At 42.4% G+C, this 20,397-nt stretch overlaps 1 protein-coding gene across 2 annotated transcripts in view; it reads right to left on the reverse strand.

The window, feature by feature from the left end:
• Positions 1-20,397, reverse strand: part of Pde7b (phosphodiesterase 7B) — a 292,866-nt gene that overhangs the window by 67,345 nt on the left and 205,124 nt on the right. For both annotated transcript variants that reach the window (XM_051175368.1, XM_051175369.1), the window contains one exon: positions 5,934-6,017. In XM_051175368.1, coding sequence (XP_051031325.1) covers positions 5,934-6,017 — 84 coding nt within the window. The remainder of the gene's footprint in view (positions 1-5,933; positions 6,018-20,397) is intronic.

Below are 20,397 nucleotides of genomic sequence, written 5' to 3' on the forward strand. Positions count from 1 at the left end.
TGATTCCTAGGCCACTGTCCCCTCTCTGTTGGTGTCTTAAACACAGATTTTTCTCTCCTGTTTTCCCTTCAACAGAGCTAGTAAATGAAATCCATCCACAGGAAGTCGGCATTGGATAATAGAGCTGTTCCATTTCCTCTGCTCCGGCCCTCCTACAGTTCTCTGTTTTGCTCTTCCATGAGCATAAAAATAATTGCCTCCCTCTTCTCTCGCTCTGTTCTCCCCTCCATGTTTAGGTGTAAAGATAACTCTTTTTAAAGATTCATGTTTCCCGAGTCCCACACAATGGTGCTGGAGACTCCCTTTCCTGCTACTTTTCCAGAGAAACTTCTAGAAACTCATAGATATTTCTTTCCTTCTTGTGGAATGGAAGCAGGAAACAAAATTGGCTTCTGACAAATCCTTTTGTCTCAGGTATTTGAGTTGATCTGGACGATCTCTTATGAGGAAGAGTTTGAGGTCTTTGTTCCCGGAACATTATGCTCTTGTTATTATTATCATCATGATGATGAGTGGCAAAATGAATATAGTGATACAAATGTATCACAAAATGTATCATGTGATACAAGACGATGTTTTGGATTAAAAGATTGTGGGATGGCTAAGTGTGGCCAGTTCACCTCTGCATTGCATACTGATTTTTCTGTGCTGTGGACACCTTCAAATTATCCTCCCAGCAAATTTCAAGTGCATAATAAAATTTTTACCAATGACTTTTATTTATAATGCTGTGTATATGTGTGTGTGCATGCGTGTATGTGCACACAAATGCAGGTGCCTGTGGAATGATGCAAAAGATGGCACTGGATCACCTGGAGATGGAGTTTAAGTGATTGCCAGCTTCCTGACACCCTGCTATAGTTAACAACACAGGTGGCATGGACCAGGTCCAGAATGCCAACCAGCTATTGGCTGCTGCTATCCCAGCAGTGTAACACTTGCCTTGTACAAGGAAACCCAGGTAGCTGCCAATAGCTGGGGCGCAGTATGTACTCTTAGTCACTGAGCTAGCTTACCAGTTCCCATTCAGCTGTTCCTAACTGCAGTCACTATATTGCACTTCTTAAGTTCTTTTTAAAAATATTGTTTTTATTTTATAGGTATGGGTATTTTGCCTGCTTGTGTATCTGTGCACCAGATGCATGCCTGATGCCTGCAAAGGCCAGAAGAGGGTGTTAGATCCCCTGGGAATGGAGTCGCAGATGGTGGGTGATGCGCCATCAGGTGAGTGCTGGGAATCAAACTCACTGAGCCATCTAGTCTTACATGCCTTCTTTGCGTGGCTTTGTACCAAGTACTCTTTTGTGGGCAAACATTTACAATTGACTGGTCTGTAATTTATTCTTCAAAACAGAACAGAAAGGGAAGATACTGTAATTATTAAGAATGCTGGACCCCCCCCACACACACCCAAAATGAGGACCGTGAGAGATAGACCAAGTGTTTAACCACCTTATTAGGTAGGGTGGTAGGTAAGGAAACACTGTGTCTTCCTCCCTGTGCATAGCAAGGGATTTTCCCCCCAAAATAATGTGTGTATAATTAAGAATAATCATTTCAAATTAGTTTTATACCTAGATCAATAAGGAAGTTTGTTTTCTCTTTCTGCTTTTGGTATGTGTAAATTTAGCCAATGTTAAGTTCATTCTTAAAAGTAAAGGATGGTTATTGAAAGTGGAAAGGAAATGAGAATAGCGAAGGAAATTGGCCTGGACTGAATGTGTTCCCCGAGTCATAAAACCCTCTAAATCTGTATAAAGGTGTCTACAATATGGCGTGGTAACTTTTTCCTCTCAAGGATCCAGCAGCAGGTAAGTTTGGCTTTGTGGATCACTTGGGCTTTGCTGTAGTGTCCCTACCCGTTTTGTACCACAGCAGCCCTAGATGACCTATCAGAAAATGGCCACGACAGCATTCCACCAAGACTGTGTTTACCAAAAGAGGCAGGGGGACATATTTGGGGCACTGGCTGTCGTTTACCACCTCTGTCTCAGCAATGTGTTGTAATATCCACAAACACCATTCTGATGGAAGACAACTTATTGTAGGTATTAATTCTGATGCCCCGTCTGCTGTGACAGGTTGGAGTTGTGCCTAATGAGAAAGTGCAATGGACCTTCCTCTTCAATACACATTTTGTTCTGTATGCACAGGTCAGAGTGTTAGGGCAGGGACTGAAGTAGGTGAGAAGCAGCCAAGAGCATTCTGGGTAGGGAATGGCAGCTGTGTGGTGGGGTTAGGAATAGGAGTTTTATGATTTGTTTTTTCCTACAATGAATTTGTTTTTAAGTTTAAACTTATAAATAATGATTTATTTTTAAGCCTTACATCAGATTCTGTCTCAGGAGAGAAAGCAAAACTACAATCATTTGAGAAGAATGATGATGAGTCTGCGTTTCTCTTGAAAAAAGAAATGGACGCAAAGGAAATATTGCCAGGGACTGAGGGAATGGCTCGGTGAGTGAAGTGCTTGCTGAGCACACACATGAGCGCATGAGGAGGGGTGGACGGACACTGCATGGGTTTTTTTTTTTTTTTTTTTTTTAGTAAGCTCTCACTATGTAGTCCTCACAGGCCTGGAACACCCTATGAAGACCAGACTGGCTTTGAACTCAAAGAGATCTGCCTGTCTTCACCCCTCCAAGTACTAGGTCCTGAGTGTGATCCACAGCACTCCTAAAAAATCCAGGGACAGTGGTGCCTGCCTATCATCCCAACACAGAAGAGGCAGAGACGGAGGGTTCCCAGGGCTTGTTGGCTGGTCACCCTGACGGGGTGAGGGGTGGGAGATGTGAATGAGAGACACTACCTACAAAAATAGAGTGGGGAGCAGTTGAGAATGATGATATGCAACATTGACCTCTGGTCTACAAACACACACACACACACACACACACACACTTGCACACAAATATACACACATATGCATATAAAGCATATATTACAAAAGAATAAATATGTTAAACCAATTTGGCAGTTTTGTGTAGAATTTCAGTTGGTGGGTACAATCAAAGTTGCAGGAGAAACTTCCAAAATGCTCTAAAATGCCTTTCTTTAGGCACAAAACACATCTTTAACTACACAGGTAAACCTCAAGGAGGGAGTGAAGAAAGAATTAAACAGACAGCATACTTTATAAAGGAGCGGAGATGTGATACGTATAATACACTTTATGTGACTGGATTTTACAGGGATGCCCACATACCTGTCCCCACCTAGTGACAAGCTTCTATGGCTACCAAGTTAGGAAGCCACAAAGGGATCACAGCAATGGCCGTGGTTCATGCTCCGACTTCCAGCCCACGGGCATTATAGAGAGGGATGGATCGAGAGGGATGGACTGCGTCACGCATACATACTGACCTCACAGTTCTTCAGACACTCTGTGCTGCCCAGTTAAAGGCAGCAATGGCTTGCGTTTATGACTATTTAATACAGCCTTTTTTCAGAGGAGTACTTAATGGGATTGGTAAGTTAACCATGTAGTTACCGAGTAGCTAGTAAATACAAAGAGTTGTTGAGTTTAGGACCTTTATAGTTTATTTAGTGGCATATCTTAGACATCTAGGATACTGAGGCCACTTAAAAAAATATAGTGAAGGGAAATTAGGACTGTCTCAGGATATCATATAAAAGAGAAAGGAGTGAAAGAATTACGTAGAATAGAGTGCTAAGGGGAATGGAAAGGGAATTTCAGGGTAGATGGTCAATATTTTTACAAGATGAGTGGATAGGTTCTGAATAACAGGTGCAGAGAAATGGAGGTGGAGATCAGAAAGGCCTAGAAACAACAGACAGGGCCCAGACACCAGGAGGCTCCTTGAGGATCTCCTGTAGAGGGTCAGAGGGTGGCAGCCACTTACAGATACTCTTTCAAATATGACTGGTATATAGAAATGATGGCTATTTGCAGTGCACACACACACAAACACACTTTTCAGATTAAGAAGAAAATGAGTTTTAAAACTGGTTTTTCATATGCAGAGACCTTTGGTAGAGTCAGTTAACTATTCCATATATCACTACAAAGACTGTCATAATTGGCAGGAGCATTGGGGTTGAATTAGGAATTATTTAAACCCTTGGCCTTATAAAACCTAACTCCTGGTTTTCTCATTTGTTTGTTGATTATATTAGATACCATGAAGTAACATCTAGCTATTGTTGGGAAGAGGCTTTTTCATAATTTTCTCCCTGGGACGCCATTGGAGAATTACAGTGTAGATGAATAATGCCTGCTTCTGGTGTAGATGAATAATGCCTGCTTGCTTTGTGGGACCTCCTGCCTGGTGACCCAGACATTTATACAGTCAGGAGACTGCCAGCAGTGTAGCTTCCATGGGGAATTAGGACAGCCTGTGTGGGATCAGAAGGAGAGGTCAGAGGTACCATCTGAGCTCCCACGGGCTGCATTCAGTGTTGCATGGGCCTAGCTCCTACAGGTGGGATTCACTGTTGCAATGGTCTAGCTCCCACAGGCTGCATTTGGTGGTCTAGATGTGGCACAGTGCTGAGTTTTTAAAAAGTGTTGGGGGTGTTTGCTGCTAGTATTGAAAAAGTTATTCTGTTTCTACACCCTGGGAAGAGTTGAAAAAACAGGCACAGAACAAAGGTAAGAGAAACACAAACATGTCCATCTTCTACTGGCCTTTCACCGATGATCTAAGGATTAGAAATAGCAAAGTCTAAATTTTCCTAGTCATTTCCAGGGGTTGAGGCAAATCAAATTACTGCCTGTGTGGAGCTTGTTTATGTCAAAGGAAAGTAATACTGTGTGGATGCCATCCAGCACTTTGAAATTTATAGATGGGTAGGGATGTGAGAACCAAACAGCAAAAACCTTGGGGCAAATTGTGAAATCTATTATTGGCAGCTCCTTCCATCCTCCACAAGTCTGAGGTGAAAGATCACCATGATAGAAGATATAAAATCTGGAGAAACGACTGGCTGCTGGTTAGAATTTCCTAAGGAATGTAAGATTAAGTAACAATGGAAGGAGAAGTAGGGGTGTGCCACCAAGTTCATCAGGAAGAGGGAAGGAAGCCACCAAGTTCATCAGGAAGAGGGAAGGAAGCCACCAAGTTCATCAGGAAGAGGGAAGGAAGCCACCAAGTTCATCAGGAAGAGGGAAGGAAGCCACCAAGTTCATCAGGAAGAGGGAAGGAAGCCACCAAGTTCATCAGGAAGAGGGAAGGAAGCCACCAAGTTAATCAGGAAGAAGGAAGGAAGCCACCAAGTTCATCAGGAAGAGGGAAGGAAGCCACCAAGTTCATCAGGAAGAGGGAAGGAAGCCGCAGTGTGGATGGGTAGGACCCCCTTTAATGAAGGGTCACTGAGAAGTAAAAGTAGTTTATAGGAGAACAAGAGGAGAGAGTTAGTAATGGGAGGAGGTATTCTAGGCGTTAACTGTGAAATTTAAAAAAACTTTGAGCACCTCCTAGAGCCCTGCCCTGGCTTCAGGTGAAGAGAATGTGCTGGAAGACGAAAAGAGCACTTGTGTAAAGGTTATAGTTGTGAAGGATTGTGTTTTCCTTTTCTCTTAACTTTTTATTTCTCTCTCTCTCTCTCTCTCTCTCTCTCTCTCTCTCTCTCTCTCTCTTTCTTCTTTTGAAACAGGGTCTTTCTACATAGCTCTGGCTGTCCTGGAAGTCACTATGTAAACCAGGCTGGCCTCCAATGAACAGAGAGCCTCCTGTCTCTGCCTCCCTAGTGCTGGTATTAAAAGCTGTCAGCTTGTTTTCAACGCTGATGTGAGAGACATGGTCAGCTCTGAGTTCGAGGAACTGAGAGACAAAGTCTGAAGTTCTAGTTGAGGGGACAGAGGCAGAGGAAGGAAGGCAGACCTTGCAAGATTTTGAAGTTCAAGGGAAATGAAGTAGGTTCCCCCCCCAAAGAAAACATTTACTCCTTTCCAGGTACAATTGGTTACTCACTGTTAAGTAGACGGAAGTCAATGAATGGGTAGGAGCCGCGGCGTTCAGCAGGAACCCCGGTCTGACCCCTTAGTCGGACATCTCCTAGGAAACAGAAGATCCAAACAAATGTTTGAAAATATTGTCAAGTATATTCACTTTTCCTCAGCAAATGCTGCTAACCAGTTATGTCAGCGGAACCAACACAGGATGTTAAGAGAAAAGCCACCCCTTTTGGTGCTGGGTGGGACTGGGGTGCTTAATTATTGCCAAATGTAACGAATCTGCCAAGACTACACTGAATCAACCACCACTCTCTTGTATTTACCTGGCCTGTGAAAATTTCAACTGAGTTTCCACCATCATTTTATTCTCCCCGTGACTGGACAGATGGAGTAGCTGAACCTGGAGGGTATTATTTTCTGATGGTGTCCACCTTCTTTGCCCCTAGCTTGTGCCATTGGTGAACATTAAAACCTGTCAGCTCAGTGACAGGTATTTTAGACTTCTCCCTACCTTGTTCTCCTGGTAGTCTGCAGTGTTTCCAATACTTATCTCTTTGCAGCTTCTAGTAGCTGCCTTCATTTCTCTTTTTGGTATGTATGCCCCACCTTCCCAAGCCAGGGAGGAAAGCAAGTAGAGAGGACACAGTAGACTTGAGAATAAAACAGACCTTGGAGAAACCTAGTTTGGGCACTTGCTACCTGTGTTATCTTGGGAAGCATATTTCTGTCTGCTTCAGGTGTCCCGTCAAATGTAAAGGACATGTTGAAAGTGTATCTGATTGGGTATCTACAACAGTCCTGGCTACTTGGCAGTGTCTGTTGTCCTGCCTTCTTCCAGTCTCCTGAAAAGCAGGGGACATGCACATTATGTGTGCATTTCTCCACTGAACTTTGTGTACCGTCTGGTACTTGGTAGACACTAAGTGATTGTTCCATCAATTATTACATATCATATAGACTCCAAGGAGATGCAGAAATAAATGATCAAGAATCTATTTCCAGAAGAACTGAGTCAGGGAAGGTTCTAGAACAATGGTTTTCAATCTGCGGGTTGTGAACCCTTTGGACTATCGGAAAACACAGATATTTACATCATGATTCGTAACAGTGGCAGAATTACAATTATGTAGCAAGGGAATAGTTTTATGATTGGGGGTCACCATAACATGAGGAACTGTATTACAGGACCACAGCATTAGGAAGGTTGGGAACCAGTGCTCTAGAAGCAACAATGCCAGGAACAATGGGACACTTCCCATAAGCCACTTTCCCCCAACTGCGCAGGAGCCTCAGCCTGGGAACAGAGAGGAGGGACAGTCATCTTCACTCTCTAATCTTTGATGTTACCAAACCCAAGTGAGAGCTTCAGCCACTGCTACCCCTGCAACTGACAAAGTGAAGAGTCTCCCACAGGAGGAAGCTGGGGATGTAATGCACAAGCGTGTGCTCTTGGAATGTTCTCTGCTTTGTACGTTATGTGTCCCGCTTTGTGTAATCTGATATTTCACTGTGCTTTAGTGTTGGAGATTCTTACAGCTTAAGGACTAGAAAAGGATGTGTTAATTTTTAAAATTAAAATTAATTTTAGAATAGATAAAGGAAAGTCAAAAGATGAAGGAAGAGATGAAAAATTAAGTAAGACATGAGTGTTATCTGCTGAGTGTAGTGGTGCACACCAATGTTATTCTGATACCCAGGAGGCTGAAGCAAGGAGGATCATGACTTCCAAAGTAGCCTGGCTTAGGTAGCAATACCTCTGTGGCAACACACACACACACACACACACACACACACACACACACACACACACACACACAGAGCCAATAGCTGAACAAGAGCCACTCAGAAGGAAATGTTTTCTTCTACTGTGTATTATCTTGGACACCTACATTTGCAACACTTCTGATTACAAAAACCTTTCCCCAAACCTACCATAGTGGGTTTTTTTTTTGTTTTGTTTTGTCACTCGTCTTACGCTGAATGTCTACCATAGCCTAGAGAGGAGAAATATTATTATAGTCCTTATTTTGTAAGTGAGAATACAATGACTTGGGGGAGAAAGGCTATGGTAGCCACTCAGAAAAAGATAGCAGGAGCATCACAAACTCACTCAGTGCTAATGTCAATGAATTTATAGCTTGTAATTATGTGTGACAGACATGTGCTACAGAGAAGTGGCCATGTGGTGACAAGTCAACTGATACATTCGTGGAACAAAACTTCTGCAGCTACAAGGGCTTGGGGACCAGAGCAGAAGAAGAGGTGAAGGATTGTAAGAGCCAGAGGAACAAGAATTTGCCCTGAGACTTCATATCCTAAAAATGTCAGAGAAGCTATACCCAGAAGTCTCATCAACATGGCTGCCTAAGCAAGGCCTGATAGGGATGACACAAACAGGCTTGCTCACACATGGAAAGGGAGCATCTTACCAGGCATCAACACTAGACAAAGAACTTGAAGCAACTGAGGAATGTTGAGAGAGAGAAAAAAATCATCTTCCCTAGGGAAGAGCCCATGAATTGGTTCTCCAACACCAAGAAAGCAGTCTTGTGATCATATGTACAAGCAACATTATGTGGACTATGAAAGTTGTGTTTATAGATTTCAGAGTGTAAGTGTGTGTGTGTGTGTGTGTGTGTGTGTGTGTAAAACAACAGTTAAAGAAATAAGCAAGGTGCATGGGAAGAGCTGGAGGGAGGAAATGGGTAGAGGAAAATGACATGATTATATTTTAATTTTAAAAATCCAAGCATAGGTGTGCTGGCTAGTCTTCGGTCAGCTTGACACACAAACTAGACTTATCTGAAAGGAAGGAACCTCAGTTGAGAAAATGCCTGCACAAGATCCAGCTGTAAGGCATTTTATTAATTTTTGGTTAATGGAGGAGGGCCTAGCCCATTGTGAGTGGTGCCATCCCTGGGCTGGTGGCTCTTGGTTCTAAAAGAAAGCAGGCTGAGCAAGCCATTGGGAACAAGCCAGTAAGCAGAGTCCCTCCAGGGCCTCTGCATCGGCTCCTGCCCTCCAGGTTCCTGCCCTGTTTGATTTCCTATCATGAATTCCTTCAACGACGGACAATGATGTGGAAGTATAAGCCAAATAAATCTTTCCTCCCCAACTTGTATTTTGGTCATGGTGTTTCGTTGCAGCAATAGTAACCCTAAGACGACAGGCGAGACTAGGTATGAAGCTGTTTGGGTCTGTGGCTTTGTTGACCTTTGGGCTCTGTCATACCTTGGGCTTTCCTCAGAGGTTTTAGCCTTATTATTTGAATTGACTTCTCTCTCAATATTTTCTTTCAGTATTCAAAGAATTGCCATAAGGGTACCATTTTCTCAGAATTTTCTGAGGAAAGTTTTCTGTGTGGCATTGAGGTTGGTTTTAAAACCTTGCACAGGGTTCATTTCTGTTGCCCATCCATGGATGTGAGGTACAGAGATGCTTTGCCATGGAAGACTTTAGATGTAAGGATATGGGGGAGAGCACTGCTTAGCAGAGGTAGAGGGGACACACTAGGAATTAGGTGATCTTTGTACTGATAGGACCAGCATGCTGGAACAGTGAAGTACACAGGATAAGTCTATAATTGCTTTTGAAGTCCAGTTTATAGCATGGATCTTACAGAATCACAGAGTTACTTTGCCCCCTTTACAAGATTTATTGTGAGGAAATTACGATATGTGAAAAAAATATGGTCAACATTTATTGGCTATGTAGGCTGGGCTGAGCGTTTTATATGTATTGTGTCATTATCAATTATTATCAATTCAATAATTTGAGGTAGGTATTATTATTCATTGTCATTATTGTTGTCATTAGCACGTTGTGTGGCTGAAGAAAAGAAGGTCAGTGGAAATTTAATGTGTCCAAACTTAGTATAGGTTGTAAGAATTTGTGCTTAAACTCTGAGCTGACCCTTGAGTCCATGTTCTTGACATTCTTTCTTATATTATCTGTACTGAAAACACACAAGCTATTAAACACTAGCCTTTCCTTGCTAATGTATGTTCTGATTCCTATATGATGATGAATCAGGTACGTGGCCAATATAATTCCTACAGACTGAATTCTGGGGAATCTCTTACCTCAGCAAATCCAGGATTTAGTCAAATAGATGTTTATTCAAAAAGCATTTCAGTGAGAATAGCAGTGGGATAAGATCCTAACTTCTGTTCTGGATCAACAGGGTATCTATTCCTTTCAAGTCAGGGATGGAAAATGATTACTGGAATATCACCCAGCAGAACTGATGGGCTTTGTAATTAACTTATTTGAGTTCTCAAGTAAGCAGAATTTTCATGATGGACCCCCCCCCACCTTTAGGGAAAGAGACAATGGCAAACAAGTTTCTATGGAAAACACCTAAATACAAAACAGAATAGAAACCATCAACAGGAATGATGACCAACAATGACCATACCAGACAGTCAGCTTCAGGGCTTATGCTGTGCACAGCTACAGTTACAGTCTGAGGACCCGATGACCCCTAACCCTCTTGGTAGCCCTTAGAGGTAGTAAATGATTATTTTTGGAGAGAATTAAGCCGTGTTGAAAATACTAGGAAGGCAAGAGGCAGCACATACCTTAGAAAGTCTTCAACATGAGTTTGAATAAAAACAAACTGAACCTTCTTGCTACTGGAGGAAGAAGGACATTTTAAGCATATATTTATCTATATGGAAAGTTATCTTTCTTCCTGCTTCCAAGAGCCCCTCTGATGCTGAATTGCTTCAATATGCTGGAGAGAAGAGAAATAGCTGAGCGAGGAAGCCCTCAGGCAAGCCAAGGCCACTGGGCTTTTGCCCTCAGACAGAACAAGTGGTGTCCTGTAGAGCAGTTCTTTCTAGTCCCCCCCCCCCCATCTTAGCAAATATCTGTTTACCTAGGGCCTTATATCCAAGCTAAACAATTATTTTGACTTATTCATTAAGCTCTTGTTTAACTTCAGCAGCTTTATTTTATTTTTTCCTGGCAAAGGAAAGGTGCGGTAGAAGTTAGGAGGAGGCGTTGACAGCTTCGAGTCCTCCCTCAGTCTGTTCCCATTGTGTTCCAAAAGGAGGCAAACAGCAAGGGAATTCTTATTTTGAAAGGACTGTTGCTCTTTTGCTCCTACGGAGCTGAAAACATAACATGTCGTCCTTGGTCCTGAAGGCTGCAAACACAGCCAGAGAGGGCTGAGCTGAGTCATTCCGGGAGCCAAGACCCAGAGACAGCCCCTGACTGTCCCAGGGGACATGGTTCCGGATGGACCTCTTGCCCACTTGGCCTCTCACACGGTGTCTGTTTAATAAAAGCCTGTGCTGGGGAGGAGACGTGGATGTGGCCTCTTATGTAACTGTCAGGGAGGGTGGAGAGTCACAGTGATGACAACTTACAGTGGCTGAAACATGGGCCATATGACAAGAACCAGAGTCCTGTCCCATCGAGGGGTGCTAAGGTCAGCTTAGGGCGAGCAAAGGGCCTAAGGAAGGGACAGAGCTGCTGTGTTCCTAGGACATCTGAGGTGGAAGATGGTGATGATGGTCTTGTTGTGTAAAGGTTTCAGGGGACATGGGATAGGGAAGCATGGCAGGGGTATCAATAATGAATCTGGAGAAAACGGTTAGTGGCATCAAAAACTTGAAATCATAGAGCAACCCAGACATAGCGGAGAAAGATGCTCTGGTCAAAAACATCACGCGTACGTGAGGAAGTCCTGTGATACCTGTTTCCAGCAAAATGAAGACAGAGAACCAGATCCCGACATGAGCTCTCACCACACTGGGGTTGCCTTCACAGCAGGGTTACTTTCAGAGTTAGTCAAAAGGATGGGTTCTCCACAGATACTCAACCAGCTTAACAAAGGGAAGGAGAGCTGTACCATTTAATCATCTGTAGACTTTTGGGACAGTAGAAGCAGCCTGTATATATGATGCAGGCAGAGAGTATTGTCTTGAGTATTGTTTTACATGAGAGATACACTGAGGCTGATTAGACCCAGATTTTCCCCGACAGTTTTCCACTCTTCCTTAGGATAGAATCTCATTACATAGCTCAGGTTGGCCTAGAACTCACTATGTTGTCCACAAGAGCCTTAAACTTAGGATGCTCCTGTCCCATCCTCTCAACTACTGAGGTCACAGGCGCACACTTTCAATGCCCAGCTCATCTTCAAGTATCTTGAGCATGGCAGGCTCTATCTGGTCACAGAGGACTGTCCATCAGACTGCCTAAGTAGAAGGATCCTTGTTTGTTCATTCCTATGCATTTCTAGGTCATTGTTGAAAAACTTTTATGTAGCAAAAAGAAACTGACAGTTAGTTGTCCAGAAACCAGGCTTTTAACAGAAGCAAAATGAAGTTTTCTTTGCATGCATAAAAAAAAGAACAATATTACCAAACAAAGCACTCTGCAACCTTAGCTTAGGGTTATTAAACACCTGGAGACGAATGTGTATTCGGGGACTTTAGTGCTGGGAAAATAAGCATGTAAACAGCAGGGCTTTGGCTTCCAGAGCAGGGAGGCAGGTTTCATCCAGGCTAGTAGCAACAGGAGGTGCTCTCATTTTTTTTCCAGCTTGACACTGTTTCAGAGGAAAATAGGAGAAAAAAGGAGTTCCAGTCACTGGGAATACAGGAGTCTAATAAAAAAGATATTGGAAAAGAAGCAGTGGAGATGCCTATGGAGAATCCCAAGGAGCTGGTAAAAAACGTAGAAGAACTCACAGAACAGGGTTGAGAGAATAACTGGAGGTTATTCAGGGACCATGCCACTGGGGTCTGCTAGTGGCAGTGTTGTAAGCTGTGGTAGTATTGTATTGCTACTTCTAGGGTAATGCCTTATGCCTGCTACTAAGTAGATATTCTCTATACAAAGGACTCAGCACAGTACCTAGCATGTAATACACACCCAAAACGCCAGACTTGGGGAGGGGTTACTATTCTAATATTCCGAGGTCCCTCCTCCTGTTACCCTGAGACTTAGAAGAGTCCTCTAAGCATCAACAGGGCACCGTTATATGTCTGAGGTCACCATAACAACCTCCCTTAGAGCTGGTAAGTGACAGAGTCACCTTTGATCAGGCAGCCCTGGGAGCTCAGTGACCCTATTTTCAATGATGGTCACCCAGAATGCTATTCAAGGTAATGATCTGGGATTGATCTGCCAGGTCTGTAATTCTCTCTCTCTGCTGGGCATGCCTGGTTAAGACAAGTAAGTATAGAAACTGTGCCCCAAGGAAAGCAGAATGTAGTCCCCAGTGCTTTTCCATGGCAGCAGTAGAAGTCCATGGCACGTGATGCTGATGGTACTTGGTAGCTATAGTAGGCAGACACTGTAGTAAAAACCTTGCAAACAGCCTTATCCTATGGAACTTAGCCTTTTGGAAGGGCGAGTGTAGGATAGTCCTATTCAGAAACACAGCGCTACAGTTATGGCTAGTAAGACAAAAGAGAGTAGTATCATGTTCAACATCTATAATGACTTCACCTTACCAGAGGAGGGATGACTCTCTAGGGGATGACTGCAGTAGACCGGATGAGAGACCAGAGGAGGGAGGACTCGGTAGGGGATGACTGCAGTAGACCAGATGAAAGACCAGTGGAGGGAGGACTCGGTAGGGGATGACTGCAGTAGACCAGATGAAAGACCAGTGGAGGGAGGACTCGGTAGGGGATGACTGCAGTAGACCAGATGAGAGACCAGAGAAGGGAGGACTCAGTAGGGGATGACTGCAGTAGATCTGGTGAGAGAAACTGAGCTGATTTTAGAGATGTTAGTATATAATCAGACACAAAGCCACGAGGAACTGCATAGGGCAGAGTGTGGAGGGAGAGGGAAATATCAAAGATAATCCTTAGGTTTCTGCTTGCATAGTGGATGGCTATGTAATCAGAGAAAAAGAATTCTAGAGAGACCTAGTTTGGAGAAAGTTCACTCCCCTGACTTTGGCCAGACTGAGTGCATTACTGAGAGTTCAAAGAAAAAAGCACAGCAGTGTGCACTCAGAGAGAATGTTTGGGGTTGGAGGAATAACTTTATAAATCAGGGAAAGCTATGGAATAGTTAGAGCAAAATGTTTGAGGGAAAAAAATCCATAAAGTTAACAACATAATGAAAAAAATCACAAAATAATTTTAAGTAAATGAAAAAAAATTATAGCCCTACATGAAGCTGCTTATAAAGTGAGTAGGGAGGGGTAGGGCCACATTCAGTCTCTAGTCATTCAAGGGGCTTGTAAGGAAGAGGAAGCCACAGTGTGGAAGGGAGAACAAACTTCTATCATAGAAGAGAATGAGCTCAGATGAACAGAAACAGTACTCAGGGAAGGCTTGGGCAGGAAGGTCAAGACCTGAGTTCAGGTTCCCGGAACCCAGCAGAGACAGTGTGTATAGTGAATATGTATAATTCCAGGGTGTTTGGCAGGAGAATCCCCTGAGCTCCTTGGCCAGCCAGCCAGGGGCTCACAGTGGAGAACAAGAGACTGTCTCAAACACAGTAGGAGTAAACTGACAGCTGAGATTGTCCTCTGCCTGTGTTTCAGACACAAGCGTGGCCACAAGCACATGCACATGCCATACTCAGCCAGACACATACGATTTTAAAATAGGAAGAAATTATGTATGAGAATGTCACAATCAAACCCATTGCTTTGTTGCTATCTTAAACTTAAAAATTCATAGCTTCAAACCTAAGAGCAGGTGGGGTAGTGATTGGGTAAAGTCCATTAGATTCGGAAGCTGCCATATCAAGCTGGTGAACTGGGAAGGCTATACTCAAGGGAGTGACATGCAGATCTCCAGTGGCAAATGGGTTAGTATCTTAATATATATTATTCAATTTTTTTAAAATTTAATTACATAATTTCCCCTTTCTCTGTCCTCTCTCTCACCCCTTCTACATAAACTCTCTTCACCCCCTTTCAAATTCATGTCCTCTTTTTGAATTTTTACTGTCTGCTTTTTACATTAAGAGTTTTTGTTTTTCTCTCTCTCTCACACTGTTTACATGCATACGTGTGTGTGTGTCACAGAATGTCTGTGGAAGTCAGAAAACCAACTTCGGGGCATTGTTTCTCTTCTACTGTGTGAGTGTGGGATCAAGTACAGATTGTCAGGCTTGGTGACAAGTGTTTTTATCTGATGAGCCATCCCACTGTCCCGATAAGTTGAATGGCATAAATTTTCAACAAGCAGTGCTTCATCTACATATAGCAATTGCTTGTAATCTGCCCAGCAGTAATGACTGAAATGACGAGAGTTTTAGCAAAAATAACATGCTGACCTTAAGAACAGCAGTAATCCCTATGAATAATAAAATACAATTTGAAAATTGCTCTGAGGATGGAACAGTCCAGGTCATGATTATGTCTGGAAATTTTGAAAAATATAGCAATAACCTGTTTAATTACTTCTAATACTTAGATATACATCAAGAAAAAAAAATAGCCTAATGGAAATCTCTGTCAAGAAAAGTGTTTGTTGGGAGGGAAATGTGGCTATATCAACAAGAATTAATATTATTAGTAAGACGAGTGCCTTCCAATGTTATGAACTGGCATCACTGAAGAAAGCCTTTCATGCATTGTTCCTTTTCACATGCTTCTGAACTTCCTGATTCTGGCCGGGAACAAGGTCAAGCTTGCCAAAATACTACAAGAAAAGATGTTGATGATCACGGATAGGAAAGACTCTTGGTCCCATGAGACAGCCCATTCTTAGGAGACTTCCACACCAAGTCTGACACTATGAGAAGGAACGTCGGGCCACCACGTTCATCCTTGGAGCTTTCGAGGCTCTGCATTCCAGACCTCTGTGGTAGTTGGGATTCTTTGAAGCCCCAAGTGTTGTTCATTTGTTTTGTTTATTTTTCAGAAAGGAAACAGATGGAAAGAACCCAGAGTTCATAGGGAAGTGGTGGAATCTATGATATTATAGCCACGTTATAGAACATCATGTTGTTATTAAAACCAGTAACTGATGTATCCATAGTGATAGCTGTCACTGGCTGAGCCTTCAGTTGTGAGCTGGGTAGTGTTTGTGGTGTTTTCCACGAATGAACTCATTTAATTCCTTAATAACTCCCTTAGATGAATAATAATATCAGGGCTGTGCCATGAGAGACAAGGATGGGAAATCTCTTTGCCTGTGGGTATCGAGCATGAAGCCAGATGCGAAACCATAGGGATTTTCCTGGAAGCCTGTGCCTTCAGCTAAGGGGAACAATCCCTGTTCTGAGATGCCTTGACCTGAAGTGAGAGCTGAGATTCATTGTTAAAGAAGGTTGAGATCTATTGTTACTCTTAAAAAAAAAAAAGAAAGAAAAGAAAAGAAGGTTGTGATAATATAGTATGCAAAACTGTATCTCAAATAGTGTAATGGGCCTGAAGAGGATGCTCATTAGCTATGACCTTACCCATTCTGGGCTTCATTAAATCTCATGTTTTGTTCAGGAGGATCTGCCTTTCTACCTCATAGGAGGAAGAAATCAAGTGTATTCACATGGATGAAGAGTATTTCCAATGATTTCGCAATACAATTTTTTTATTGAGAACAGTCTTATTGATATTGCAATATAAATATCAAACATATGACAAAATTCCATTGAATCTTCTACTTTGTATATGAAACAAATAATATTATTATTGATATTATTGTAAAAGTCTTGGGCAGTGCTTTAAAGGCAAGAACATTATTCTTTGATATGTATAAACATTAATGAATTAGAGGGTCTTATTATCAAATGTGTTTGAGAAATATGGAGGCCTAAAAAAATATTTTTTCCAGTTGTAGGATTTCTCAGTATGTCAATATACAGGGTATATCCAAGCATGTGAGATCAAACAGTATTTCCCAAACATGTCTTTTTATGAAATATTATTTTTTTGTATATTTTGATCTGCCTGTTTTGGGGTAGATAGTTAGGTTTACACTGTTCTCTGTGATCACGGTGTGTGTGTGTGTGTGTGTGTGTGTGTGTGATGTTACATCACAACCTTAGTATAGGCAGGACCTTAGAGAACCCTGGTTTCATCTCACTGGTACCCTCACCCCTGGTATTCCTATGCTGTATGATTATGTTTATTACTAGTAATTGGGGGGGATGATGCATATCAGTTAGATGTTTTTATATTTATTCCTCAAACATGTTTTGCATTGTTTACTATGTTCTAGGTCCTATTATGGACTCTGAGAATACAGCAGCTGATGAATTATACAAAAACATGCCTGCCCTTAAGGGGCTAAGATTGCACGAATCTAGAGGAAGACTGACAATGAACAAAGAACGTGAAGTAAACTGCCTTCTTCAAGGAAGTCATGTAATGCCAGAGGATGAAACAGTTCAGGGGGGATGAGCTAGGGCGTGATGGACTCCACTGTGCCTGAGAGATGTCCAGATGCAGTTTGCATAGGTCAGGGGTCTAAGAAGGTCAACCTGAGGTGACTTAAAGCATAGACTTGAACGAAGTGTGTGAGGGTCCCTGAAACTGCCTGGGACAAGGATACCAGGCTTAGAGAATGAGTAAAACTGTAAGGAACATACCCTGTATGTTCTGAAAATAGCAAACTGGTCAGCATGCTTAAAGAGCTGGGCAGGGGCTGCTGATAGACAGGAGGAGACAGAGGCCAGATAACACGTGAGAAGTAAGAAGTGCCAGGTCTGAACAGATATGCATTTATTTCTGTCCTAGTTAACTTGCTTATGCAGTGAGGTCCAGCTGTCCAGGCATGGCACTGCCCGCAGCAGGATGGGCCTCCTTACTCATTTAGCAACTAAGAAGTTGACCACAGATAATGCCCACAGGGCAATCTGATCCATGTAATTCCCAGAAATTCCTCTTCCCAGGTGTGTCAAGTTGATCCCCAAACTAACCAGGACACCTCCCAAAATTCATGTTGAAGGGTAGGACACATTGTGGTAGCATCATGGCATGGGGTCTTTTGGGAAGGGATTAATTCATAAAGGCAGAGCTCTGGTCAAGTAACCTTGTGAAAGAAGTCAAAAGTGGCTCCCTGGCCCCTTGCACACACGAGACTACACAGAAGGTGCCATCTGAGGAGACAGATAGCCCTCACCAAATACAGTCTGTTCGTGCCTTGACCATGGACCTTCCAACCTCCAGAACGTTGGGTAACACTTTTTTTCTAATGTTTCCATTGATGCTCATTGTTGTGGTTTGGATGGAACTGCTTCCCTGGGCTCATGTGTTTGAACATTTGGTCCCCAGCTGTTGATACTGTTTGGGAAGGTTGTGGAACATTTAAGGGGCAGAGCCTGGCTAGAGGAAGTGGACTACTGAGGGTTTGTAGCCCCCTCCACTTCCTTTCCTGACCAGCAATATGACCAGCCAGCCTGCCGTCTCTTCTGCCATGCATTCCCTGCTATGATAAAATGTTTCCCCTGGAACCAGAAGCCAGAATAAACATTTCCTTCATTAAATTGCTTCTTGATAGTTATTCTGTCACACAATCAGAAAGTGATTAAGACACTCAGTTACAGTGTGAGTGAACAAAGCCTGAGTGGAAAAGGAAGAGGTGAGAGGTGGCAGACAGTTGAGGATTGGGAATGAGGTAGGAAGACATGAATTTTGAGAAAGTGTTTAGAGACTCAGGCTGGCTGTTCTGCTGAGAAGGCATTGTTACACTGTCCTTTACAACTAAGGCGTCTCCGAAGGGACGTGTTTCCTTTCCTCTCACTCAGACTTTTTACTCCAAATGTCTTATTTCATTGATGACAGATCCAGTGAGTTAGTGTGGCTGGGTACTGTGCCCTTTCCCTCTCTACTCCCCACACTTAGATGTGGTTTCCTCATTAAATACTTACATTACACACTCTCCTGAGGATTGTGTGAATGTAGAGACCCCAGAGAAGGGTCATTTTCCTGACTGCACAGAGGCAGGCAGAGAGTGGATTCTAGCCCATGGGGCCCTGAATTCATTTCATTCACCCAATTGTTTATCATTTTGTAAGTATGCAACAGACAAACACAAATTGTATAAACAATATTAACCGAATGATTACCCATCACAATAAATTTGTCTTTTAGAGTTCTCTGTCCTTGTCAAGCAAGCTGTATATTCTTTGAGAATCTGTTTTGATGAATCCATACATACATTATGGTAAATTTTTTTATTTATAAAACATGGTGACATTTCATTTTGGGTGAACTGACTCATACCATCCCACCCTGTATGATTTATGAACCCAGACATTCTTCAAGTTCAAATCCAATCACATGGTTTTAAACTGTTTGAATGAGAGAACTGAACCTGTCTGAGAAAAAAAAAGATTTCAAATATATTGAATTGTTTATTTTGCAGATGAAAAATAAGCAATGTTGTTTATTCTCAGTTAATGTTCATTGAATAGTATTGTGAGTCTATTAAACTCATGCACTTTGTTATCAGAGTTTAATATCACTATGAGCAACATAATATAATGATGATTTTATGCTCTCAGATGATATCCTGGAGACAATTTCTTACAGTGCTGATTAATTTTTTCTTATCTGATATTGCTGCTAAATAGCTTTACTCCTGTATCTATCATTGTAACTGTTGGCTAGACTTATGTGCAACTTATAATCTTTTTACTATTTGGTGTGGACAATCTGTTTTCTATCAGATACTCTGATCTAATTGGTCAGGAGCAAATTTCTATAGCTTTTCCAGTGACTTCAATGGGGAGAGGTTATTGAGAACTACCTATGCACAACCCATTTTGCCTCTGATCACAATTTTTAAAGGACACACCCCAACAGAAGGACTACAGAATGCCAAGGCAAATGTGTGTGACGTTCCCTCCTCAGCTGAGAGTTCTGTCTTGGAATCTAGGCACTCGGTTTGGGGAAACTGATTCTAACTGTTTTGGTGAGTTAGGAGAAGTTTTGTGGAATAATCTGACTTGTGGAGTGTTTTCTTTTTAAAAGGAAGAGGCCATGAAAACATAAAGAACTAACGTCTTCTAAATGCAAAGAGACGTGCCAGGGGAACAAACAGAGGAATAGTGGTGCTCTGGGAGCAAAGGGGTGGGAGGCAGAGACAGGATGGGTAAGTCATTTGTGGTGAAAGACAAACTCTTGGCCTTGCAAGTAGAAGTCCAGCTGTGTAGCAAAGCTCAAGGCTCTCTACGTGTGGCCTGTTCAGATGGATTGTGGCTGGCACAGTTTTCCTCGGACTGGCCAAACCTGAGCCAAGGGAGGATTTTTGCAACAACACTCTGTCCTCATATTCAAAGCAAAATTGTAACAATAAATAAATAAAATGTGCTACTACTGAAATGCATTTATGGACAAGATTAAAAACACAGTGAAGTACAAGTATGCTTCATGCTATTTACTATAAAGAAATCACAATTCATATTTGGAAGGAACTCCGGTAAAGTCAGAGAGCCTGATGTTAGCATAGCATCTGTGAGACAATTTCAGAAGGATGCCATTCGTTCAAATAAAAGGATGTATTTTCCAAATTCATGAGGAGAACTTGGTCTGCAGCATACCTTTACCA

Source organism: Phodopus roborovskii, unplaced genomic scaffold (genome assembly GCF_943737965.1).
Source record: "Phodopus roborovskii unplaced genomic scaffold, PHOROB, whole genome shotgun sequence".
Taxonomy (NCBI): Eukaryota; Metazoa; Chordata; class Mammalia; order Rodentia; family Cricetidae; genus Phodopus; species Phodopus roborovskii.